Source organism: Necator americanus, chromosome IV (genome assembly GCF_031761385.1).
Source record: "Necator americanus strain Aroian chromosome IV, whole genome shotgun sequence".
Taxonomy (NCBI): domain Eukaryota; kingdom Metazoa; phylum Nematoda; class Chromadorea; order Rhabditida; family Ancylostomatidae; genus Necator; species Necator americanus.
Genome location: NC_087374.1, coordinates 23557833 through 23584158, shown reverse-complemented (window position 1 = coordinate 23584158; position 26326 = coordinate 23557833). Strand labels below are relative to the sequence as shown.

At 40.3% G+C, this 26326-nt stretch overlaps 5 protein-coding genes across 6 annotated transcripts; 4 read left to right on the top strand and 1 right to left on the bottom strand.

Moving 5' to 3' along the window:
• Window positions 1-6072: 6072 nt before the first annotated feature.
• Window positions 6073-8050, top strand: RB195_002469 (uncharacterized protein; the record flags this gene model as incomplete). Its single annotated transcript, XM_064199742.1, has 2 exons — window positions 6073-6134; window positions 7771-8050. The coding sequence occupies 2 exons, from the start codon at window positions 6073-6075 to the stop codon at window positions 8048-8050; spliced, it is 342 nt and encodes a 113-aa protein (XP_064055623.1).
• Window positions 8051-8176: 126 nt separating this feature from the next.
• On the top strand, window positions 8177-8563 carry RB195_002468 (uncharacterized protein; the record flags this gene model as incomplete). 2 transcript variants are annotated; one of them, XM_064199741.1, is made up of 1 exon in its annotated part: window positions 8177-8563. In XM_064199741.1, the coding sequence occupies one exon, from the start codon at window positions 8177-8179 to the stop codon at window positions 8561-8563; it is 387 nt and encodes a 128-aa protein (XP_064055621.1). The 2 variants fall into 2 exon arrangements, with proteins under 2 accessions (XP_064055621.1, XP_064055622.1); XM_064199740.1 differs by having other exon boundaries at window positions 8213-8563.
• Window positions 8564-8629: 66 nt separating this feature from the next.
• Window positions 8630-9025, top strand: RB195_002467 (uncharacterized protein; the record flags this gene model as incomplete). Its single annotated transcript, XM_064199739.1, has 1 exon — window positions 8630-9025. The coding sequence occupies one exon, from the start codon at window positions 8630-8632 to the stop codon at window positions 9023-9025; it is 396 nt and encodes a 131-aa protein (XP_064055620.1).
• Window positions 9026-9065: 40 nt separating this feature from the next.
• Window positions 9066-9723, top strand: RB195_002466 (uncharacterized protein; the record flags this gene model as incomplete). Its single annotated transcript, XM_064199738.1, has 2 exons — window positions 9066-9154; window positions 9432-9723. The coding sequence occupies 2 exons, from the start codon at window positions 9066-9068 to the stop codon at window positions 9721-9723; spliced, it is 381 nt and encodes a 126-aa protein (XP_064055619.1).
• A 6641-nt stretch (window positions 9724-16364) lies between these two features.
• Window positions 16365-22740, bottom strand: RB195_002465 (uncharacterized protein; the record flags this gene model as incomplete). The annotated part of the gene is made up of 3 exons (XM_064199737.1): window positions 16365-16606; window positions 22193-22301; window positions 22657-22740. The coding sequence occupies 3 exons, from the start codon at window positions 22738-22740 to the stop codon at window positions 16365-16367; spliced, it is 435 nt and encodes a 144-aa protein (XP_064055618.1).
• Window positions 22741-26326: the final 3586 nt, after the last annotated feature.

Here is a 26326-nt window from a genome sequence, read left to right as displayed (position 1 = left end):
TTAGTTTTCATGGTGAATTGCATTGCTTGATCAACTATTCGCAACATTGGAGAACTCATAAAAACGTTGTTGCACATAAATTTCCATAAATAGTTTAAACTATTAATAACAATGTAATGAATAATGCATGTGAGAAATTTTGTGATTTGCATTTGATACTTGAGGACGACGGCTAAGCAAGCAACCGAAGTCACTCGTAAATGTGAATGTTTGGCATCTGTATGACTCATACTTCACAAGAAAAGAGTTTCTGTTGAAAAGTCAGGTCATGAAGTGGAAAGAGATCCGTCCTTTCTTGACGAATGACGCTATCTTTTCAAATATTTACTGTTTTCTCTTTGTATCTCTTGGTAACTGGAAGCAGCATTAAGTTTGATGGTTTTTGAAAACCGAAATATTTCATGTTATTTTCTGCTTTCGCTTATCAAATGCCCTAAATCTAATCTCATCTTTAGTATGGCTTTTTTTGAAACAAATCTCTCTGTCACTTTGGCTTAATCTTTTTTCCTTTTTTTAGTTGTGTTCTTATTGCTACTATACCTACCCTTTTTCCTATACTTCGCTTACAACCTTTTTCTCATTTCTCGGAAGAAGAAATGAGTTTTGTTCCAGAAGAAGAAATGTTCCTTTTTTGAACATTTTTGCATGAACATAATCAGCAATAATAATAAGTTCAGAAGAATTATATCATGAACTGACTGAACATGATTTTTGCAATTTCTTTTGTTATGAATGGTGGTTAATGGTTTCATGGATTGCTACGCACTTTTAGAGTAATCGCGTGAAAAAGCTAATTCCATATCTGATGATATAATTCAAACAAAAAAGCAATCCTGTGGATTTTTGAGGATTCACTCTTTGGTTTCTGCTTTTTTAAATAAGAATTTCCTTAACTGTTCAATCTTCTAAGCAGCACCTAAAGAAATTATCTATCTAGTTGAAGTCAGCGTTCGAAAATTTTCGATCTTAATTTTTTTTTACCACAAGAACAAACGGATTCTGGATGTAGTTTAGAAAGAAAAAGTTAAACACCTCTACGAAGGGATAAGAGTTTAACATCTTAATTAGAGGTATCAGGAACTTTCAAGCATCACTTTTACCCAACGAGATAACTCCTTACATCTACAGCATTGACAAATTAGATTACAACTCGTCACACCTATGGAGTGGTGAAATGCGCTCTAATTTTCTCCAAAGAATTTTTTCCGCCATCAAACGTAAAGATTTATTTTGTTTGGTAAACTGAGCTCTTTTACACTTGGATTTCCAAATGGAGTTCTGCGTTTTCACTGTGAAACTCGAAGCTAAGTCCGGAAAGCTATCTACCCACTACTAGAGAGAATACCACACCAAGAATTTTTTCGAACGATTGTTCCCTTGGCAGTTTTCTTGCACGAATTTATTTTGGTGAAAGTGTAAAAGAGATGAAACATATCTGTGTACCTCAGCTCTTGGAATCTAATTCTCATTTATTTACTTTACACTGTTTTATGAGAATCCACAGCACATGCCCGAATCTTCGGCGTGAGGCGCTCCGGACAAGATCACTCATCAGTTATCGACAGCGCTGAACTACTAAGTTATCAGTCGATGAATGCTTCCTTTTTTGGAATTTTTCCTAGTGCGCATTGCTGCGCAGTTCTCTCCTAGCAATACTCTTCATAATCTGTGTATGTATGATTTGTCAGGAAAAAACCCAAAAAAGAAAGAATTCTTTTCCTCGCCACCTTTACTTACTTCCATCTCCACTTTCACTTTCATCAACTCATTGATTTGGTGACATGATATTTTTATGCTCTCATATTTTTTCCCTTCGTTTCAGTTACGCCAGAATTTATGTTTACTTTCTTCGATCACAAAAGTAGGAGATCTCTGCATATTTACTCCACTTGATTCCTTTTGTTGATATATCCATGTTTTTATTTATATTACAGGTATTGGTAGCATCTAAGGACAAATCTTAGTGATCCCTACCCCGAGAATAGTTCGCTCTAGGGTTTATTTATCCAAACCTTCTTAGGAGAGGGCGCTGAACGTCCGGACAAGTTCTTGCTTGGACTGTTTACCCAGCTTCCCTCACGGTAAATTCCGCATGCGACGGTTGGCAGAGTTCTTTATGTTTAATGTCAGATCAGAGGGCGATTGCATTGCTGCCCAGCGACGTTAGTTTTAAGGCGTAGAGGGTGGTGTACGGTTTCACACCGAATTTCTTATAACAGTGAATCTATCAATTTTTCGTTGCCTATCTTTCATTTTGCCATCCTCGGTAGTAACACGACCTCCGAGTAAGACGAGTAGGAACGTCGTGCTGGGAAAATTATTCAAAAAAGCCCTTATCTGAAGTCGTCATCACATCCACCTCTTAGATGTGAAAAATGCGCGCTAAGAGCATTCAACGCTCATCAGTTGTTGTATTGTAAGGTGTTTTGGCTGTGGTTCTTATTTTGATGCTCAGTTTTGCACTTCTATGTTTTTGTGTCGCAACAAACAACCTCCCTGAACTTACCTTCCTTGATTTTTCTTGTCACTGTGATTCGCAGTCTCTCAAAAGGTAAAGAATAACTGTTGCTACCTAGAAAACATTGTTTCTGAGAATAATATTTCATTAAAGGCATCACTCCACGAATCTGAGGTGGTACGCATTTCAGGTGGAGTATTCGTATACGGGATGGGAGACTATGGAGGGGGGGTGATTCCGTCCATTTCTTCCTAATTGCCGTAAAAAACGGCTCGGAAGGTGCGTCGCCGTACAAGGCTAGCGCGCTCCAGTCGAACTCCTTGTAGAAAATAGTGCGCCAGAACGCCTGAAGCCGTATCTTCCCGGTCGTTTTTACGGCAATTAGGAAGAAATGAAAGGAACCACCACGCTCCCCGTAATCTACTATGCCGTATACGAATACTCCACCTGAAATCCGTACCACCTCAGATACGTGGAGTAATGCCTTTAAGTGTGTTGATTATGAAACTGAAAAAAAAAAAAACTGAAGACTACTGATACCTGGCTGGTATCCGTCATATCCTGCCCCTTCTGTTCATATTTGTCAGCTGAAATCCAGAAGAGAAGCTGTGGTGGAATGCGAAGGAGGTATTATTGAAAGAAAGAATACTGATCAGTAGAAGATAATGCCCAGACGCGAATAATTGTTGAATGCTTGAAATTGCTGCTGAGTTCTTTTTTCACAAAACAGGAAACTAAAGGTTCCTCTGGTTTTAACACAGTTTACGTACTTTCTTTCTGCTTGGAGACTCTCAAGTGATAATCTGATTTTATTCGCCTTCCATGTAACTTCCGCCCTTAGAAATTCTTGTAAGTGCTCTATTAACCAGAAAGAAAAAGATCTCTTTCCTTCATACGCCTCTGTTTTTGTTTTTGAGAGAAAAAAACCCACCATTTTTTCAGTAGAATCTTAGTTTTATTTGCCGCTCCGTCATATGCTGAAATGGCTTTTTTCCTGCACAGAGGACATTGCTATCAATCTCTTATTACACACATCAATCGCCTGCGGCGGCAACGCAGCTTATTATGGTCTATTTTCGCCCCTCTATCAAATTTTCCGCGTGGTCGTCTAATTTCATAAAGTATGTAGGAGAAAAACTCCCGTTGATTTCAATCAATATTCAATATCTGCAACTAAAGATATTATTCGAAGATCTTCATGCTGATTGATCTGATTTTTCCGAAGGATTCGTTCGGATTCACCTGGTATCCAATAAACTTTTGACGAGCAGTAGACAGTTTACAGAGGTATGCGTCATTCGAATTTCACCGTACTTCGGCCGCAACTTCCACCAACGTTATTCCTTTTGACTCTCACTTGGCATTCATCTTGGTGTACATATACCGTACCAATGAGGTTGTAACCTTTACCAAAGATCGAACCTCTCGACCTTATTGTCATTCTCAAAACCTTGAAAATCGCTAATTACAGTGAAGAGGAAAGTCCATAAGTAAAAGAAATAACTCCATGTAAAACTGTTACTTCCTGAAATCCTCTATACCCTCCTAAATAATCTATAACCTCTTAAATCCTCCTCAAAGCACAGCACTCATTTGTTTCGACTAAAAGTTGTTGACATGCCTCCTGCTTTCTCCGATGGCAAACTCCATACCGAAAGGAAAACTGACCATTTCCGTTGACTTCGAAAAGTTACTAGAAAAGTTAGTTCTTGTTGTTGTATGCATGAGAATGCTGAGGCCAGCACTTTTGGATATTTTCGAGTTTGTGTTCCTGCCGCTAGTGACTAAGCTTTAAGGCGTCGTCCGCAAGTATCACAGCGAAAACATGAAACCATTATGAATATAGAAAAGTGATGTATCAGAAGCGGCGGACTAATCACATCACCCGACGAATCAACTCTTTACACCTCTAAGATTGAATAACCTAATTGCGCTAAGTCGATTAAAGGCAGCGTATCACGAATCGAACGATGTTGGGGTTTCTGTGGGTAAATTATTCAGACTACGAATATGAGCGTTGATCCGTTCATTTTCCCCTCCTCGTCCTACAAAACTGTCCGGGAGACCGTTCTTGAGTTTGTTCCTACAATGTTTTTTAGAGCTCGCCACCCTCGTACACGCTCTGTTAGCAGCCGATGTTCTCAGCCTAGTCATTAGTTTTACTTGAGTACATCGCTGAGGAGACCTCACCGAATTCCGCCTTCTCGTAGACGCGGCGCGTGCACAAGCGTGGCGCGTGGCGTGAACCCCGCAGGAACTAAGGCAGTTCCCACTCCGGTTTTTCTTAGGACGATTAGAGGGAATTCAGCGCCCATACTCACAACCTAAAACCCAAGCTCTACATTTTCCCACGGACGCTCTAACGTCGTCAATTTGAGTTTCAATTTATCGATTCGAGTGATACACTCCATTAAGTAAAAGCGAAATAAATGAAAGACAGAATAAATAAGGCGATAATTGGAATTCATTCGTACAAGTATTGAATGGAACTATGTGAGTTCCAGAAGTGTAGTAATCTCATCCGAGTCGTGGCGAACTATGCGGAAAGAAAAATCTGAAATTGAGAACGCACCTCGTGAGAAGTGCATAGAGCAATTGTCAAATGCAAATTATGTATGCAGCTGTGGATATGAGGGGCTTCCTCATACGTAACTCTTTACACTCGTAGCAGTAAAGAAATCAACCTTACACTGTTCCACTTCGTCAAATCTTTGGATGTGAGGAGTTGATTTGTCGGCTGAACTGGTGAGTTTGGTGCATCTAGTCTACTTGTTTCTTTCTCTGTAAAAATTGTTTTCTGTATTCATTGTGAAATTTGCAAACAATGTACCCCAACTAATTGTAGGTAAAACCTAACTAAAAAATCTTTGCAAAAAAACGGTATCTTCAACGAATTACGTGCACGTAAGTTTAATGGGTCACAGTGTACGGTCTGAGTGCACTGTAGGAACGCCATTTAAAGGATAAATTGGTTGGAGTTATTGAATCCGCTTGAGATTCGCAATTTCGCTCACCTCAATTCAGAATAATTTGAGGTTTACGCACGCGCAACCAGCCTGTACAATGACTTGCGAAGTCTGGCCGATGCGAAAAGTTAGTGTTTTTATCCTCTCAGACACTTACCAAATTATCGACCCCGGAGTGATGAAAGGCTTGGTTGGCACGAGCGCGGTTTCAAACTATCGGTAGAGCGTGCAGTCAGACAGCAGAACCTTTTACAGATTGGGGCGTAGCGCAGTCAGTAAAGGGTTCTCCAGAGACTGCACGATCGATCGATCGTTCGAAATCCTTAATAAATAGGCGGACGTATGCTTCCGTTGCTCATGAATGGGTTTCTAAAAAATCCACTCAACAGACCACTTCTTTTGCAAGGACATTGGGGAAGCATGACAGCATGCTTTTCTGACTTTTTTTGAGTTTGAGTATAAACTTAACCGTGACAGAGTATCCAGATAACTTTGGAAACCTCAGTTCCTGACAATCGCCTGTCCTCCGCGTTAGCTTTCCAACTAACAACGTTAGAGACCACAACAGCGCTTAGCTTGATAGTCGACAACCCGTGTTATTAGTGGACCACCGTTTCTTACGAATAGTTGCGCTGCTACCAGCGACTGATGAGGATGCCCCCTACATTCGACCGCGTTGGTCACAATCCGCAAATGTTTTGGGTTACAAGGTCAGTCAGCGGGGGTCAGCTTGTTGGTCACATCGATGCATTTTTCTTCACGATTCATGACTGACTGGATGTTACGTGGAACGCTTCCAGTGCGTTTCGTGCCTGAACGCGAGCATATTAGAAAGGAGATGGAAGCCCCGATTATGTTCTTTAAACCTCTTTAGATGATACGCAGCGAACGAGACATTATAGCACATATCTAGAGCTGAAGCCGATTGGCTTTGTGAGGGATTCTGTTTTGATCCACAGAAAAAACAACGGGCAAAATTGTCTTTATACTGAATATGAGATTATAAGCTGACTCATTGTGAATGGATAGGAACCTTCCCGAAAACTAATTGAGCGTGCCAAAATCTAATGTGGAATCATTCTTTCCGCAAATGCTTGGAGCTCTATAATCTAAAAGATTTGACGTTCTGAAGGCTTGGCTCTGGACTCCATTATAAAAGGAAACCAAAGGGCATCGTCCCCTAGTTTTTGATGGACGATGCACTATAGATCTACACAAGTGGTCCAAAGTTAATCCAACGATGTTGAGAGCAGAAATATGCATCTGTCGTTAGAGCGTGCAATTCACGTAAATATGGGACGAAGTTGAAACGTAAACAATTGATAACCACCAAAAGCATTTTCCTGAAAGCTCCTGAACCTTGAAAATTCAATCTGCATATATTATCAGCCTCTTTTGATGGCTTCCTACCTATTTACCTACCTACCTTTTTAGGATTTTCATTCAATTTACCGATCTCTATGTTGACCATAAAATCACCAAATCGGCATCAGCGGAGGCGTATGTATCTAATTATACGTGGTAGGTAGCACAGAGGGATTCTTTAATCCTGTATAATAATGAAATGATTATTTGCATAGACTTATACTTGTAGTTTTTGAACGAGAAATACTGAAAGTGACATCAAAATTTCCTTGTGAACATTACTCATAGATCGTGGGATAGAGGGTGATTCCGTTCATCTCTTCCTGTATCAGTGGAAACGGCCGATCGCGGAACGCTGTTCGATTTGCAAAAGCGGCATCAAGGTGGGACCATGGTGAACTACAGATATGGGTGGCGGTAGTGAGGATCCCTACATGGTTCCAAGTTGATATGCTCCACCGTGCCGTTTCGAGCACACCCGTTTACGCAACTGTCCGTGCTTCACATCGTGTTTAACCTACTATATATGTTTATGTTTCAATATTTCACAAACTACTTACTTACGTACTACTTACTTTCGGTTCCAGAAACCCTAGTCATCGTTCTCAGGAGACTTGATACATTCTCAATTACATCGTGGATCTCACCCTACTTCGTCCAGTGTTCTCGAAAACACTCTTAAATCAAAGCACTTGCAGAGGTTTTCTAGGTGTAATTGAAGGAATGACTCGCTTTCTCAGAATTCCCACGCTTTGACTAATTGTCAAATACTAATAATGTTGTAAAATTCTAATAATCGAGCTAAGCTAGCTAGCTTTCTTTTTCTCATTCTTTGAACTGACTCAAATTGAAGTAGTGAAGTTTTTATTTTTGAATTGAAAAGTAATGGCTGCTTTGAACACGTAAACATTGTGGATGTTGTAATTTTGCATTAATTTATGAGAGTTGCGACACGAACAATTTTGTATGTGTCGCACGCAGCGCTGGTGGCTTCAACCAGGAAAAGCGTCTTAGAAGGAAGCTACATCGTCAACTGCAACAAGACCGCGATAACAAGTGGACGTCAAGAGCGATGGAGTTTGAGAAGGCGTGGAAGGACAGGAATCCGCGGAAAGCCTATGCTCTACTAAAACAGTATAGCGGCAAAACGAAAAGATGTTCTCCTGTTTTCAATACTGCCAATGGAGTAGCTGTCGGTGAAGCAACCCTTCCAACTTGGAGAGGACACCTTGCTGAACCGGCTAGCACCTTCAGCTCCTGAACTCGAACACGTTCATAGACCGACGTATGCGATTAACGAAGAGCCACCGACCGTGTCGGAGGTTCTAGTCTGTATTCAAAAAATGAAGAATGGAAATCTGGTGGAAACAACGGGATTAGCGCAGAAATGCTAAAATATCTTCCTCCGTCTGGGGTTCGTGAGATGACAAAGATCATCCGTTCAATATGGATAGACGAAAAGATGCCTGACTCGTGGAGACACGGTGTCATAATTCCCCTCCACAAGAAGTTATCCGTCACGGACCACAGGAATTATCGAGGAATCTCTTTGCTGCGTGTTATGTGCAAGGTATTGGAGTGCATTATCCTGGACCGACTCATTAAACATCGCGAAGAAACAACGTGCGACGAGCAAGCTGGCTTTCGTCCTGGCCGATCTACGATTGACCAGGTGTTCATCGTCAGGAGAGTGATCGAAATCTGGCAGCGGTATTCGAAGCCAATGCAACTGGCGTTTCTGGACTTTGAAGCCGCGTTCGACTCTCCTCACTGAGGCCGTCTTCGCAACGCGCTTCGCGCCGATGGAGTACCAGGAAAGTTCGTTCGCTTGCTTGATGACATGAATCAACGAACAACTGCTGCAGCTCGAACATCAGCCGGATGTACAACACCGTTTGAAATGGTAACTGGAGTAAGACAAGGAGTAAGACAAGGGGCGGTGGCAGGACCCTTCCTGTTCAATTTTGCCATCGACGACATTATGCAAAGAACAGTCGACCAGTGTCCTGCCGACATTTTCTTAGCACCATCATGGTGCCCCTTGACTGACCTCGAGTATGCTGACGATGTTGTTATATTCGCGGAAAGCAGATTGCGGATTGTATCGAAGCTGGTTGCAGCCTATGAACTACGTCTACGCCCTGATAAATGCAAGCAGATGTGGATCTCTTTGAGACCTCGAACGGTAATCAGGGTGGACGGACAACCGATAGAACACGTCGATGAGTTCTGTTAACTGGGCTGTACTCTGAAGAACAACGGCAGCTACGAGAGAGATGCTCAGCAATGATGCGCGAAGGCCACTTCTGCTTTTAACTCTTCGACGAAATGCTTGTGGTCGACCCCTATCACCAACGAAGTCAAGGTGCGAGTCTACCTATCCTCAATGCGCCCCATCATGATGTACTGATCGGAGACTTGGGCGGCACCACCTACCGTGATGGAGAGGCTTGATTGCACGGAACGAAAGCTGCTTAGACGGCTACTTGGCTACTTTTGGCCTGGGGTATGCCACAATGAAGATCCTTACGCAGAAATTGATGTGGTATACCGGCGGATGACTTGTGGAAGATATCAATATCTTGCACCACCATCGAAAATGGCTAAAGTAAATCGTAAGTCGTCTTTGGTCATATATTAAGGAGGCCGGCAGATCGCCTTATTCAACGAGTTCTGAGGAGTTTGTCGGGTTCGAGCCGGAAGAAGCCAACTGGTCGAAAACGGAAGTTCTGGACTGAGGTGGTGAAAGAGGACCTGAGGACACTCGGCGTGGATAGGCAGTTCAGGCGAGACGTAAGGTTTCGCAGAATATGGAATAGCGACGAATGGATTGATTCTGTGCAAGCTCTCGCAGAAGATCGAGAAGGTTGGGCAGAGCTGTGTTCAAGGACGGCACACCTCGGCGAAGATGCGGATAATCGCGTCAGGCGATGACATCAGCCCGCCGATTAAGTCACGTAAGTAAGTTATGAGAGTTGTTATTAATTGCAGTAATTATTTCATTACTAATTTAAAACGGATCAATGAGCTAGATCAACTAATGACCGAAAGTTTCAGAAAGAACCTAACTCGGTTCATGGTTGCTCGTTGTGAATAAAATTTCTGAAATCCACCTGTTAATTCCCTATTAATCTATATTCGCATAAAATAAAGTTACTAAACAGAAGTGAACTAATTCTTTGTGGAAATGTAATCAACGTAGTGTATTGCGGGAATCAAGAGTGAGGAAATGTGGATCACTTTCCCCGTCAGACAGAGCACATTGGAGCATTTCTGGCTATTTTTAGCTGCCATTGTTACTGAGTTTGCAATGCGCACTGTATTTGAGCATTCCCCACTTAATTTTATCCACCCTCATTTTAAATTAAAAGAATAAAAAGTAACTCCGCAATAATAAAATAAAATAATAAAAATGAAGTAAAAAAATGAAAACATGAGTAACTTTTTCAAGTGGTTTTGTTGGTTCCACAATCACCACATTAGCCTTCTCCAGTTTGACTCCATTTTCAATCGTCTCGCTCTTTGCTCCTTTGATTGCGTCAATACAATTGCGTTCTACGTATTAGCGGAGTTGATTTCCTAATTTGTTAGTAAACGGCTTACGGTAAAAAGTAAAAGGTAATCGAAGCTGTTCTACTTGTCCTGGCAACTTTTTGTACGTTTCCGGTACGGATGAAAACTTTATGAATTTTTAAGTCTTTTTGTGCAGGTCAAAAACGATAAAGTGTCTGGTGTTAATCAATCCGCTTGGGATGCGCACCCACGTTCAATTCAGAATCGTTTGAGGAAATGGCTTGCGGGGCTAGCCGATGTTTCAAGTCAGTGTTTTTTATCCTCCCAGACAAGTCCGGTACCAATTTATCGACCTCGGAGGGATGAGAGGCTTGGTGAGCACTCGGGCGGGTTCGAACCTCAGATCAACCCCCCCTCCCCCCCTTCCCTCAGAACCTCAGACAGTGGAACCTCTAACCGCTACACTACATCGGCGCCTTGTACAGATTTTCGCTATGAAAAGTAAAACGATAGAACTGTTTATCAGAACCCGTGTCCACGCTACGCTCATCCCGTCCCAGAAGAGACCCATTATGGTATCGTGAATGATATCAGAATATATTTTTTCGTTTTGTTTCACAGCAGTTTAAAGAAAATGTTTTTTAATCAAAGGGTTGTTTTCCGTAATTTGTATCGCTAACAGATATAATTTTTACTAGTCAAATCATAGTCTATTAGTGAGGAACATTCGAAAAAAAAATCAGTTTTGCTCTTTTGCTGAAATGAACTTACTGAATGAAAATGAAAAACTGAAATTACTCATGTGCTGTAGCGAAATATCTGTTCTGTGCGAAAACCTCGTTATCTTTTTTCTCCTTGTGTCTTAATATTCTTTTATTTTTTACTCGCTAGAGAAATTAAGCAAATCATCTTTGATTCCTCACGATTAGATGCTCTCGATAAATTTGGAATCAAGTAAGTAATAAAATACGTTATTATTACAATATATATATTGTTTATTGTTACAATATATATTGTTTTTGTATTTTATTGAATGCATTAATATTAAAATGTAAATATCTAATTTTGAAAGCATGAAGGTTGACTTCATAAGCAATTAGTAACCGGCGTACGTTAGTTGTCGGAAGCTGAAAGAACAAAGATTAGCTTCTTTCTGCGGGTAAGTATTCCATGTGAGCAGTTTTATACGAAACTACATCTGTATATGGGCAAACCATAAGAATTCTTGCATAGCTCTGACTCTCCTCCATCTTGACCTCTGCGATTCTTGATATAAGAGCGCTATGTGATTGAAAAAAAGCGTTCCAGCATATTTTTGCACACACGAAATTGTTGTGTTTGCGTGCTTGCACGTTGCGTTCATCTAGTGCACCACCAATAGTAAGCCTAATTATGATCATACACAACAATGATGGTTTATGTTTTTCCTGAGAAATCCAAACAAAAGAAAAAAATAACTGGTGCGACTAAGACTACTCACTCCAGGCAAAATACCACGGAAGTGATGATAATTGATTCTAATTTCTTTTTTTTCCTCTTTTTTTGAGGAGGTCATTCTTGAAGCCACAATGTCCTTTATATTTCTTTAATTATAGACTTTTACTTTTCACGTTTAGTATTCGCATTATTTTTAGAACAGATTTGTCATGTGCTATGCTCATATCTCATATCTTGCATATATTCCGAAGATTTATTGGATAATCATGAAGTTACGCATGCGAATACGGTAATGTTGGGTGATGCTCAGCTACGCCGGTCGATAGTCAATGAATTTTATGAATTTTTTCTTTGTGCGTCTTTGCGTGTGTTGTCTCTTTGTGTAAAATAGCATAGGATCACTTCAAACGTGGAAAACAGTAATCTTTAAGAGTACGGAATCAAAGATGGGTATGAAAGAAAAGGAGCGGTATAGCACAGTCAGGTTTGGCTGCCACTGCATTGTCTACCGATGGTTCGAAGCCGGCTTGGAACCAAGCTTTTCATCTCTTCGGGTTGGGTGAAGTAACATCAGACTTGTCTGGGATGGTAAAAAAACACTGACCTGATACATTGGCTAGCCCCCGCAAGTCATTTATCACAAGCAAGACGCGCGTTCGTTAGCCTCAAACGATCCTGATTTGAAGCGAACGCGTTGCGCGCCCCAAGCGAACTGGTTGAAACCAGACACTTTATTTTATTAATGTATTAATTTATTAAGAAAAACTCAAAATTCTCTTCTTTCGCACATTTGCTGTTTACGCTACCATAGTCTCAAGATTCCTTATTCGCCTCTTTTCTACTGGAAACGATACATTTTTTCTGGGATGTTTTTTCTTTCATTCATTAGAGCTTCGACGGCAGTGTTTAGCGAGTCATTCACATTTGTAGGTTCTTTAAAAGCTTCCTATGCGAGTCTATCGTTGCTGATTTCATAGCTCGTGATTTTCGCCATTGCTAGTAAACCAATAACGGATAACTGAACTCATGTTGAAAAATTGAACTTTAAATAGAACTCTTGTAATCCCACAATTCTGCAGCAGAGCAAATCCAGGATAAAGCTGTGCATTAATTAATTTATTTGTGTACTTATTTATACACCAATGGTTCAAAAAAAAAGAAAACGTTAGCACAGCTTTTCTGAGTCAGGGCAGAAAAATACAGGAGAAAGTCAAGAAAAAACACTCACCCAGTTTGTTGTCAGTCGAACTTGGAGCCCATTTTCTGGCTGGTAATCGAGTCGAACATGTCCTTCTCCTAGTACAGAAAGTGAAGGGTTCTTTCACGACATCTGTTCCCCAATCCAGAATGCTTAGTATTGCTCGATTTATTCACATATCAGGGTTCGGATGACCAGTTTAGCCGAAGGCGAATGGAGCACGCTACGAGTCTGGACAAATTTGAAGTGGGACCTTAAGCGGTAGGCTTCACCAACATTTCTGATCCTCAAATGACTAACCACCTCAGTCTGTGGGAAGAAAATCCAAACTAAGTCATTCTAAACGAATTAGATATTCGTCAGGATTTCAGACTTTGATTCAGCGTAGCTACTGAGAGAACAACTTTTGCCCTTTGTCCGATACTGTTCCTACTGAAGAACCCGTACTTAATTTTTCCATTTTTCTATAAAGCTGGAAGCACAAATGCATTCCACTGTATGCTCTATAAGTGTCTGTGCTTTATTTGTTTGAAATCACGTTTCCCGTAAACAAATGATTAATTTTTGTCTACAACTTGAATTTTGTACCATTTTGAACATCCTCTTTCAGGGTGAAAGAACTCGCATAGAAGTGCGTCTCGATCATTTGCGTGAAATATTCCACTCTCCTAATGTTTACTCCTAATGCAAAACAAATTTGATACATACCTGGTTACATATGTACATAATACACATATACATACAGAAGAATTATCTCCTCGCATTTAAATATTTTTCCCAAAGACTGTACTTTGTCACCCATCACCTTCCTAAACTCCATTTCCGAATAATCACTCCATACTTTTCTGTAATCAAACTTTATTACGGCTAACATTTCAGTGTTGCCGCCTTCGTCAGAGCCTGGAAAGTAAGAACATTTGCAATATATCCTCCCAAATACCTCATCTAGAACACGTAGTCGTCCCCTAAGAAATTACAAGCGATTACACCACGCGGATACCGCTAACATCACGACAATGCGGCTGCGGAGGTAGGCACAACGATTTAGGCTCATTTGGTTTCGTTTCCGGGTATAATATCATAGGGGATGATGACTTGTTCTGGATGAGACATTTGAGAGGATATATTGCATTGTTCTTACTTTCCAGGCTCTGACGAAGGCGACAGTGCCGAAACGTTAGCCGTAACAAAGTTTGTTAACAATCTTGGCTGTTGCTTAAATTTGACTGTCGACAAGTTGCAAACTCCATGCCAAGATTCAAGGAAGGTCGAACTTTCGTTCTTCTGTTATCTTTATCTGATTCCTGGTGGCATGTGGATTGTTACAGTTACCTTGCAGTGAGAAATCTTTGTTGCTTTCAGCGTGTCGTTTGTTGTTCATGTTTTTTCCCGCGTACGATGAGAATATGTTCCGCAGAGTGTGCGCCGCCATTCTCTCCAAATGATAGTCTGGATAATATTTTTCCAACTGGCTCTCGATATTTATTCTCTGAGAACGATTGGATGCGTGATATGGTTGGCGCTTTCTTCTGCCAGCGAGATCGTAGCGCGCCATACAGCCACGTGCTTTAGAGATTCTGAAGGCTCTCTTGATGCGAAGCCTAAATCTGAGATTGTACATTCATGTGCTTTCTGGATACGTTGCGGAATCTATAGAAACTGTCCTGAGATGAAGGGTGAGTGCCAAAACTCAGTTTATATATTATTATATATTTATATGCTCAAAACGTCTATGCACAAAAAAACGCTAAAATCCACGAACCATTAACTCACCTCTTTGATAGAATCGGCCTGGGTCACAGATCAACTACCGTGACCTTCGATTTTCTCTGGCTGGGAATACTCGAATTGTCGTTTGTGGATTCTGCATCCATTAGGTACTCGATTATCTACGGCTACGTAAGACACGAATGCATTCTTTAATCTCTTGATTCTAGAGCTCTCTGTGCCTCCTAAAACGGTTAAGAAATCCTCTATGACTCTTTAAATATAAGATAATTTCTGGAGTATCCACAGCCTGTCAACGTGAGGAAGAGTTCTTTTGAAATGAAACGGCGGACCTCACGCGCAGGTCATTTTTAGGAAACAATGTGTACACCCAAAGAACTTTCAAAGGTTTTACTGAGCATAGAATTTCTTCGCCCTTCACTAGTCTCCACTTTACCGACGTCGTTCCACAAATTTCTCAATTATTCTGCACAACTCTTAAGTTAAATTTTCAAAAATTAAAAATTTTGCTCCTCCCTGTAAGGCGTTGTTTTGTTCAAAATTTGATTCGGTGTGCATGAAAAACATTCGGTTTGGTAGCTTTGTTCCGCTAACTTAGTTCCAGCGTATTTTTGGATTTATTGCGGAGCTTTGATCTCTTCCAACGCTCCATCTGCAAATCTTCCCGTCTGCAACAATGTTTTATTCAGAGAATTCTGGAAAGCTTTATGATACCCTTTCTCTTCGATTGCCGCCAGTAAGACGTTGTTATTATTTTTCGAAAGCTCTCGAGACGTACATATCTCCGGGTTTTTTCTTCTTGGAACGTTTTCGCATCAGCTGAGCACTTCTGGTGCTTAAGGGCTGCTAATTATGCATGAACTCTCCTTGCATATGTTATACATCACAATTACACTTATAACATAATCTCTGTACTTTTATACAGGGAGATCAAAAAAAGTTGTGGGAACTTAAAGATTTCTATTCACTGTTTTAATGTGTTTCTCATACTTTTTGTTTCATATTCTTCGTTGAAAAGGTTAAAAGATAAGGAGGGAGGGATTCGTTAACCAGTCAGCTGTTTGCTGGGTGTGAACAGCAGCACTAGGTGTCGGATTACTTGTTAGAACCTTTCTTTTTCTATTATGGGCACTTCAGATTATTTGTTTGATTTTTTCGCGAAGAAATTCGTTTGATATATTCGATGAACGACGAGAGAAATTATGTCGAAATGAATATTTTCTTCAATAACTACCATGTAACTCTTAAAGATGAACAGTTGAATTTTCTGAAACAAATTCTCTTTTTTTTTTCTAAAACTTCTGCTCTAAAATGGCTCTCGGTTTATTAAACGGAGTTATAAAGTTTTTCTTTTACATATTGACTAAAAGAGAATTTCCTGCCACATTGTAGAATTTTCCTAAAAGTGCACTCAATCTTTCTCCCAATATTTTTTGAAATGTTATGACCATGCGGGAAATGGAATCATCAATAGTCAATGAAATCGTGTGACAGTGGTGGTGTCAGCTATAATGCTACTGCATGCGCAGTTTTCTGAACCGCAGATGATATTGAACTGAAGCTTTCGTTTTTTTTTTAATTCGAAGACATTCTGGGATCTTAACTACTTTTTGCTTGATTCTCCAGTGCCTAAATGCGCTTCTCGACGCAATGAGTACATAATAATAGAGGGGAAATAACTCTTCCCATCTTTTCATTGTTATGGACTAGCAGAGGTTCGCTGCGAGTAGTACGATTTTATTGGGTCCAAGTTCGAAAGTGAAATCCGTGGTGCTATACATAGCTTATTGATAGCGGCTCTAATTAATAATAATAATAATAATAATAATAATAATAATAATAATAATAATAATAATAATAATAATAATAATAATAATAATAATAATAATAATAATAATAATAATAATAATAATAATGGAATCAATAGAAGTAAATGTTGACCTTAAAAAGAACTCAGTGGCAAGCTCATATATGGTAGACAATTCAGATTTACAGAGTTATTACCTTGACATGAAGAAAAATCATGAGAATTTCCTTCATGCCAGGCCTTATTTTATTTTTTTTCATGCCTTATTTTGTGCTCCATTTACCTAGAAATGGCTTTGTCCTTTTGCCTTAGAACTGTTTGGACAATCATTCATTCGTTGCTCCGTGACGATGTTGGATTGGAAATGCAGGATAATCTCCTGGGGCCATCGCCGAATTATGTTAGAATGCTTGTTGCTTTTTCCGTCACATTCCACATTTTTTTTTGTTCTCTCAGAGTGAACTACTATTACCACACGAATTAAGGAGGTTTTAGTATTTATAACTTTTTTTCGCGGATCTCATAATAAAGAACAGCTGCAGGAAGTGTCGCATTTGGATTGTATGGCTTTGGATTTCTAGCAATACGTGAAGTTAGAATAAAAATGTTCGAATATCAAGCCAAATTATCTCTTTATTATTAGTCAGGTAGAGGCTGTAGATGGTAACTTTTGTATCAAAAGGGTACGTTTCGATGCCTCGCTTCAGAAAATGTGTGATCTTTGTTTGCTCGCTAGTGGTCGCAGCTTGCGGAAAGTCGTCTCCTGGTGACATTGTGTTCAGAGCGTCATTTTTTACTGTTCAAATCACTCTTCGAAACCTTCTCCAAAGATTTTGTTTTAAGTTTATCGTGAATGGCTGAGATATGGTTAGGGATGAATGTATGGATGTGAAACCACCATGTCACACTAATTATTAGCAACAACACGGGATTGGGTTAGTGTGGCCTACGTGAGGCGATGATGATCGTACCTGGATATTAGATATGAGATGAATATTGGGAATTTCCGTCGCGTGAACGTTGCTAACGAAAAAGGTGAAGTAATTAAGATTAAAACACATCCACAGAACGATTTGAATGATAACGCTTCCAACTCTACGAAGAACCCTGTTGAACAGGTGGAATAACATTTGAATACGTTTCACCAAAAATAAAAACACATTGCGCCAAAACTGTCTTTCTTATGTTACAAATTCACATGTCTAATACCAGTATTACACAGAAAATAAGTCTCAAATTCAGGAGGAAAGAGGGAAAAATACGAATTTTTGACTCGCCATTGTGCACTATTGATCAATCCTCGAATCCGAGCATAGCCTTTAATAAGAACAGCGCTTTTAAACCTCAAAGATCGATGATCTGAGGATAATAAGATCTTTGGAGCTGGTTGCGTTTTTGGATGTCGTAATTTGCATGTTGTTGTTCTTTTTTTTTGTGAAAAAATCTAATTTGAACGGGGGCAATGGTTTATTGGATTTTTTGCTTAGCATCATTTCAGAAAAGAAACATTTTCTGTCTAACTATCCGACTATTTACACGAACCCAACCACGAATAGTGTAAGGGAGAACATTTTAGCATGGTTTATTCAAAAGTTTCCAATATTAATGAGGATGAAGATAATGGGAATTAGTTTTTTGTCCATTCCAATATTGCTGACCGACCACATGGAAAAGGAAAGGTTCAATTATATTTAGATAGGAACTACAGAACCATTCGTCGTTATTTTATCCATTGCTGTTTACGTCCCTAATCACGTCAAAAAATAAAACAAAAAAAACTAACAATTTACTTGTGTAAGCAGTAGGTATCTACAATTTGGATTTGAAATTTCAGATCTCCACCTCTCGAAGAAAAACGAACTAAGCGATGTTGGAAAAAGATGAGTTTATTTGCACAAAAGTAATGTTTTTTTTTTATCACAAAACGCGATGTTTTCATGAGGTTTGAGGTGTAAAGTTTTGAAAGACATTAGCGACTGTGAAGTGAGATCTTTCTTCATTTGCAGCTCCAGGTTCACAGCTCTCGGCCATTTGAAGAAATGAAAATTAACCAGATAAAATGCTTAACAAGTTGAAATAGTTGCATGTGGACGCACGCGCACGTTAAGATTTGCTGATTATCTTCTAATCATTTGTGAGAAAATAATTTTTGCTCATTTTTTGCAAAACCTCCGAATAATTACTTGTAAAACCACTTACTTTCCTAGTAAAAACTACTGACTCGCTCTCAGAAGTGAAAAGTCCTAAGCGCATGAACTTTGCACCTCTAGAACACTCGACTTTAAACGATGAGTTCAAAATCCTAAGAGGTTTTGCGAAATTAGCTCAATTGGACATAATTATTGATAATTATAATTATCTACACTTCGGTTACTTCGGCAACATCGTCGTGCCGCACATCCATTCCCGAAGTGGTAGCAGGCATCGGTTGGGTATTCCGTCGCGATCCAAATGAACTTTCCCTGGACTGAGTCTCAGATGGCAGCCTAGATCCTCAGACCATGACCAGGGGTCCTGGCTTTGCTACCGCTGCACCCAACGTCTCTTCCGCCTAGTATCGCTGCTGTGTACTGTAGATGTATTCTGTGGCACGTGATATGGAGTAATAAGGTGTACACTTGTTAGGAGACTGCACGACCAGATGGCCAATAGAACCCCTGGTAACCGAAAAAAAACTAGTCAAAACGACATGAAGTTCGTTGCAGTTGCGCAAGCGGCTGCTTTCGAAGCGGGCAGTTGAGCCAGCGCCTGAAATCGAGGTGGGACCATCGGCAACTGTAGCGCTGAGTGGTACTATCGAGGCTCTCTCCTTGTTTCTAACCGCTGCGCTTCTCCGCACCGCTTCGAGCGTAGCCGCTTACGTAGCTTCATCGAGCTTCATGTCGTTTTCACCTGACTATAGAACTGACTACGATCAAATACAATAAACAAACAACTGCACCAGCATACGCAACTGTAACATGGTAACACTGTATACACGATACATGGTTAAGTACAGTATGCTCATGGACTCCCAGAGTATGGATGAACATGGTTTTACGTGGTGCCGGATCAGGTACCTTCGCCTCAGATGTTCTTAGATGTTGGCGGCGGACTTCCTCTCAGGTGTAGCTCACGGGTCACGGTCCCTACAAAATGACCACATTAAAAAGATGATCAAATCGCAAGGAGAAAGCAACGAAATGAAACCATAATTGGGTCAAAGCGAGCGAGCGACATGAAGCACGTGCGTGGTGCGTAGGCGGGTGCACTTCCTTAAAGGCATCACTCCACGAATCTAAGGTGGTACAGGTTTTAGGTGGAATATTCGTATACGGAATCGTAGATTATTGATAGAAGGGCGATTTCGTCTATTTCTTCCTAATTGCCATAAAAAACGGCCCGGAAGATACGGCGGCTTCGGTCGTTCTGGCGCGCTATTTTCTACAACGAGTTCAACTGGAGCGCGCCAGTCGTGTGCACACGCCGCATCTTCCGGGCCGTTTCTACGCTAGTTAGCAAATTCCTTTATCTACGACCCGTATACGAATACTCCACCTGAAATCTGCGCCACCTTAGATTCGTGGGGTGGTGCCTTTAAGCGGCTACGCGGTGGAAACAGCACTTAGTATCGAGGTGGGACCTTTGCAAACTGCAGCGGTGGGTGGTGCTAGCGAGGAACCCGCCACGCCCCACCACGCAGCTTCAAGTGGAGCCGCCTACGCACAGTGCTTCGTGTCGTTTTGGCCCTACTACCCTAACCCGAGGGTGGGTGCGGGAATTCATATTCTGCCCGACCGTTAGAAGTCCTGCAAGAGGAGGCACCTGGGATTCCGAAGTTGACCGCAAGCACGATAGACGTGTTTCTATGTGCTTATAGTTGTTCCCGCGTCTAATCTTGTGTTTTAGAGGATCTTTGGAAAGATCTTATCGGGAACGTCACGCAAGCGTCAATTTTTTCTATTATTGTATTTATCATTTTTATTTGTCATCCTATTGCACACAACGTCAGGGGTGAATGTACTGTGCAATTAGTGTACTGCCGTGGTTTCTAATTTTTAATTATATGTAGGATGTCGATGAAATTTTCTCCTTCGTTCGTTCGCTGAGCCGATGAATTACATTGTGAAGCGTGAAAAGTCTAGTTTCATCCTTGCCGCGTTGTTTTTTTCAAAGATTGGACACGCGACAATTGTTGCATACTCTTTCTTCGTCTTAAACCCAAAGTGTTAGAAAATTAACTATGATAAGACATTCTTGACTTTCTACGCATCATGTTGCTCGTTTTATTAGGGTGGTGAGTTTGATTTGTGTACGGAGATCAGTCACTAAAAATCAATATTTCCTCAGCACACGCAAAAGATCACAAAAGCAATTTATTGAATTTGAATTAGTTTGAAACCCTGTATTTATTGAAGAATATAGAAGTAACAAAGATTAATGTCTTCTAGGAGCCAAAGTGCGAACATTTCCCGCCTACGCCGTGCTTTTTTTTTAAAATGAACTCATTTTCCCACAGCTGAATTGAATCCATTAAACACCTCCAGAAATTCGAGCTTCAGTGTAAAAACGTTTCATTAGATGAGATATTGGTATCGGCGCCACGGCCGCGTTTTGCTCCTTTCTTTAGGCGTAGGTGAAATAAGGATAACGTGTCTAGTGGTAATCAATCCGCTTGGGATGCGCCCCCACGTTCACTTCAATTCAGGATCGTTTGAGGTTTGCGAACGTGTAACTGGCCCATAAAGCGATAATTCAAGTCAATGTTTGTTATCCTGCCAGCCGTGTCTATTACCAATTTATCGACCCCGAAGCGATGAAAGGCTTGGTGAGCACTAGGGCGGATTAGAACTTCCGGTCGATCATGTAGACCGGCAACCTCTTACCGACTGCGCTACACACGCCCGGTGGTATTATATATATATATATATATATATATATAATGGAAATAATAACAATAATAATATATTCTACTAGCCCTTTTCTAGTAGATTTTCCTTGTATTTCTCATGATTTTCCGTCCTCGCACCAAGCTGAAATCCTTAAAGCATAAAACTAATGCCTCTAGTAGCAACTCAAAAAGAGACGCTCTATGCTTTTTTTCTTTTTTTCTTTTCTCTTCTTTTTTTGAATTCGTTGTTTCATTTTAATCCTTTTTTTTTTTTGCTCCATTTTCCTCCGTTTGAAATTCATCAACTGGAAGTGAAGTAGCAATTCCCGTCTTGTCTCTTCCATCGATAGAAAAATTTAATTACATTGTAAAGATTCTCTAGAACTTTATAATCGATTATGAACTATTTGGGGACAATGTTGGTTTTATCAGTAGAAACGATAAAATTTGATGAACTTCTCAATTTATTTTTGCTGAAGAAGAAGACAACATTTCAAGAGTAGACGATTATCCGTCATATTTTGAACAGTTGTTCAGTCTTTTTGGAAAAGCCGTTACGTCCGTGTTTGCATCGGGGTGGTCGCCGCTATAGCACCATGTACACTACACTCTTTCTTACATCTTGCATCTGCTGTTTTACATCACATTCATAAATGACTTTTGCTGGGAAATTCCTGTAAAACTGCCCGTCATCGAAGTGAAATTACCTGACTTGACTAGTCATATCTTATTTTTTCAAAGCACCAGTGAAAAAGACCGTTTCAGCCTCTTGGGTCGAGTTTATTCTATAGTTGACCTTATCTTCCTATCTATGTCCAGATTTTCAGTTACCCATTTTTAGGCAAACCACCTTTTTTCTTTGTACATTCGCAGCCTTCATGAGAAGTAGGGGCGGGTGTAGCGCAGTCGGGAAATCTTTCCGCTGTTAGTGCACGATCGATCATTGGTACGAAATCGCCCTAGAGCAAACCAAGCCTTTCATCCTGCTTTCGAGTTGGGATCGATAAATTAGCACAAGGCTTGTGTAAGGATAAAAACAATGAGTTGACAAATCAACTCTTCTCCACATGCATCCTCATTTTCTAGAAAATTAGATAAATAAAGTGAACAAACTGCCCTCTGATATCGCTCACGGTCACGGTAATGGTTTTAATTTTTCTCTGATAAGCCGTAATAGTTCCTGTACATGAATGGATGAGAGCGTTGGCGCATCCGAAGTGGACTGATTAACGTCAGACACCTAGCACTTTAGCCTCTGACAGAGAGGACCAGCAAAGCAGTGTAGGTCAGCGCGCTTGGCACCAGAATCCTCACACTCGCTGTCAATGATTGTTGTACGCTTCCAAGTGAATTCATGTCTCCTTTCGTCAACATATCCTTACTGGGTTGGCAGGCCATTTTCTAAAGGATAATAATTGCCCTCTTATGACTAAATATCTCCAAGACACTATTCGGAGGTTTTGTATTTTTGCTATTTGGAATTCTTGCTAAATTCCATACATTAGTTTAATACATTCCATTCTCTTCTTCGGAAAAGATTCTCTGATATTCCAACTACGATATCTAACGTTTTAGAGAATATTTTCCAAGGAAGAGAATGTAATGTATTTAATTCATGGCAAAAAATAATGAGACTTTTTCTTTAGAATAAAATCATCATCTAAAGTCATTACAAAATTCTCATCCTATACCGAATCAGATCGATGACGTATTTCTAGTGAATGCAATGGCATGCTAGAAATTTCTTGGTGAACTCGTTTCAAATAGTGACGTGTCCTGTGATTACTCAGTAGCTTATTAACCGTTGTCGCTGAATATCGAGAGATGCAGTTTTGTCACCTTCACAAGTATAAATAGCACCGTTGCAAAACAAATGCATAACGGCTAATGCATTTCTTTCTTTGAAGAGTGGTGCAGTGGTATGAATTTTCTTTCCAAAAGTTCAAAATCTCCTCTGGACATGTCTGCGTACCTTATCGTTTCGTGGAAAAGAGAAGGCCAAAGTTCTGGATTATTCGGAATCCACCTGTTTTGTTGTTTGCTTCACTTTGGTATTTGCTAGCCTCTATCGTTAGAGGTTGGTGCTTTTGTTGTTGACTTGTAGCTTCAAGCAACAGTATCTTCACCGGTGTTGAGTGCTGATTTTTCAAACTTTGTGAATGGGAAAGGGAAAATTTGTACGCGTGCGGTCTGCTCTCTCTATCTTCTCTGGGAAGCGCGTGGTATGAACGCACAAAACTACGCATGAATTTGATTAGATTATAATTAAATTTCTCTCTTTGTTCCCTCTTTAAAATGTTGCCAAATATTTGCCAAAAGCAATGACTTGGGACCCAATATAGAATGTGCCTACAGCTGGAAAAGTGTTCAGGAACACAGAATTTTCATGTTTAGTTGAAAAGTGGAAATTTGAGTTTCAGAACACTTTTCAAGCTATAACCTCAGACTATGTTGAGTTCCAATTACTGCCTCTTGACGAACAATTGGCAGCATTTTGCTTTTTACTCTACGACATACAGGTTTTTAAATAGGTCTCAAGGAGAGGAATACAGTGATATATAAGTTGTTCTGAAATTTTAATTTCGTGAAAAGATAAAAGCGAGAGACGGGTTGACGGCACCCTCACTCACTGCAGCCATTTCAGAGCTCTTGCATAGTATGTATGTGTATCTGTTGTGATCCAAGCTCTTGTTCTACACAACCACGGGGTCTTTGTTATTTCCTCCCAAACCTTTCCGGATGTATTTCCTGAAAGATCAACGATGTCAGCTGATAGCAGCTAGAAAAAAGGCTAAATCTTTTTTAAGAAGTAAAACCAAAAATTCTCTTTATCAGAAAATAGCCACGACAAAAGTTGTCGTTTTAGTAACTTTCATGCTTCGGCAGCATCAAGTGCACACAATTCCACTTCTCATGATAACATAATCTCCGTGAAACTATGGGTGCGGAACAAAATATTTGCATTCCACTTTTTATCCCTTCATACTATCTAATTAAACGCAGGGAATTTGAAAGAAAAATATTGCATATTTTGTGCTGCATAAAACAGAGCACTCTTTCTTACATTTTCTGCAGAAGGCTTTCATTGAACATATTTTTCTCTCCCTACTAAAAAATACTATTTTGGCAACCTTATCAGACATTTTCCAGTAGGCCAACATGGGGTCAAAATTTGCCCCGAAATTGTGAGGATGTGAGGACGACTCCATTGGCCCGATAAATGTTATTTTAGTCCTCAGATAATTCAAAATTATTATAAATGATGTTTACCGTTCATAAATCACGCAGGCGAACTGTAGTCCACATTTCTTTCGCGGGAATGACCTTAAGGCAAAGATAAATGTGGTTTTTAAAGTAGATGTTTGAACTAGCAGTTTTTGAAAATGTACGTTTCAGATGTTAATTATTCGCTATGACTGTTAACAAGTGGAGGAGCGTGTGGCACAGTCGGTAAGGGGTTCTGCTGTGGGTGCACGATCGATCGCAGGTTCGAATCCACTCTAGTACCAACCAAGTCCATCCTCCCGAGGTCGATAAATTAGTATCACATTTGTCTATGGAATACTTCAAAACACATTTGACTCAGTGGCTTGCCATCGCAGGCCAATGTAAGGCTGCAGGTGCATTCCTGGACCTCAAGCGATCCTGAATTGAAGTTAACTCAAGATCACTTCATCGTCCATTTTGTCGAATTTATTCCACAAGTGACACAATGTGTGAAAGCTACGTCTAGGAGCGCGTTTACCCGCGGTGGAACTGTTAGGTTTCATGGATTGAATCGCTTTGAATGGGGTTCTCTGTAGTGGTTTCAGTTCTCTTTTATTTGTTTTTTTTTTTCGCATCTCCGTCAGCAGAGGATGTAACGTTCGGGATCTACGTCGCTGAATCGCAGTTTGCAGATAAATGACGGATTCCTACATGAAACTGATTTCCTATCAAACGGTTTCGTCTTTTTGAGAAGTAAGCTATGCGTAGGATCTAAAGAGTTGTCGTGGGATGAAATGAATCAGTCTTTATTTCTGGGGATTCGCCTTGTTTTCCTTGATACGGAATACCTTCGTCGCCACATTCTTTGCGCTACACTGAGTCGTGTCGCCCACATTCACAACTGCGAACATCGCTTGCATTTCATTGCTAGTCACTTTGCACGAAGTGCACTTCTCAGTTTCAGATTTTTCTTTCCACGTACTACGTCTGATTCTGGATCGGATTACTACCTTTCGGAAGTGCACATATGTAGTTCCATTCAAGACCTACCTAAATTATTTCCAATTATCGACTGTGCCTACTTATTTCGATTTTAGCTGAAGAGAATTCACACGGAGCAAGAATTCCTTCCAGTTGAATTTTGAGATGCTGCTCGAGTTGATCTTTTTCTTAATTTTCTACACCTTTCTCCGGATGTCTGATTGATCTGTTTGCTATGGATCCTCCATTGCTGTTATTTCAAAGTGGTTACCTTACTCTGTTTACTAAGTAGGATGTATGAACTTTTTTTTAAAATCAGTCCTCGTGTTCTTCATCCTATCTTCCCCTTTCCATCTATCGTCAACGAGGCCATTCAACATCTACGCATGTAACCAATGTTTGAGCTTATGGCGCTTCCCTATCAGTCAAACCTCTTGAAATTTCTTCCTCTTTGAAGTTTATGTTCCTTGCACTTCTGTAATTAACGCCTTGGACCTTTTTTTAGTCTGTTGTGAGTTCGCTCTTCCCAGTTCCGAATCATGCATAATCTTCCTCACGTCTCTACCGACTTGGTCGAAAGAAACCTCAAGAAACTTCTGGAAGCATTTAAAGATTTGAATGTGGTGTATCCTTATCCTATTCTCCGACCATATTTGATATTCATTGGATTTGCTGGCAATTATGAATTATTTGAATTACCAGTCGTTCTGCGTATCACCTCGGATTCACGTTTGTTAGTGCACGCCACGCGTGTACCGCAACTGAATGGCCGCTGCTTCAGCCTGATTCGAATGTT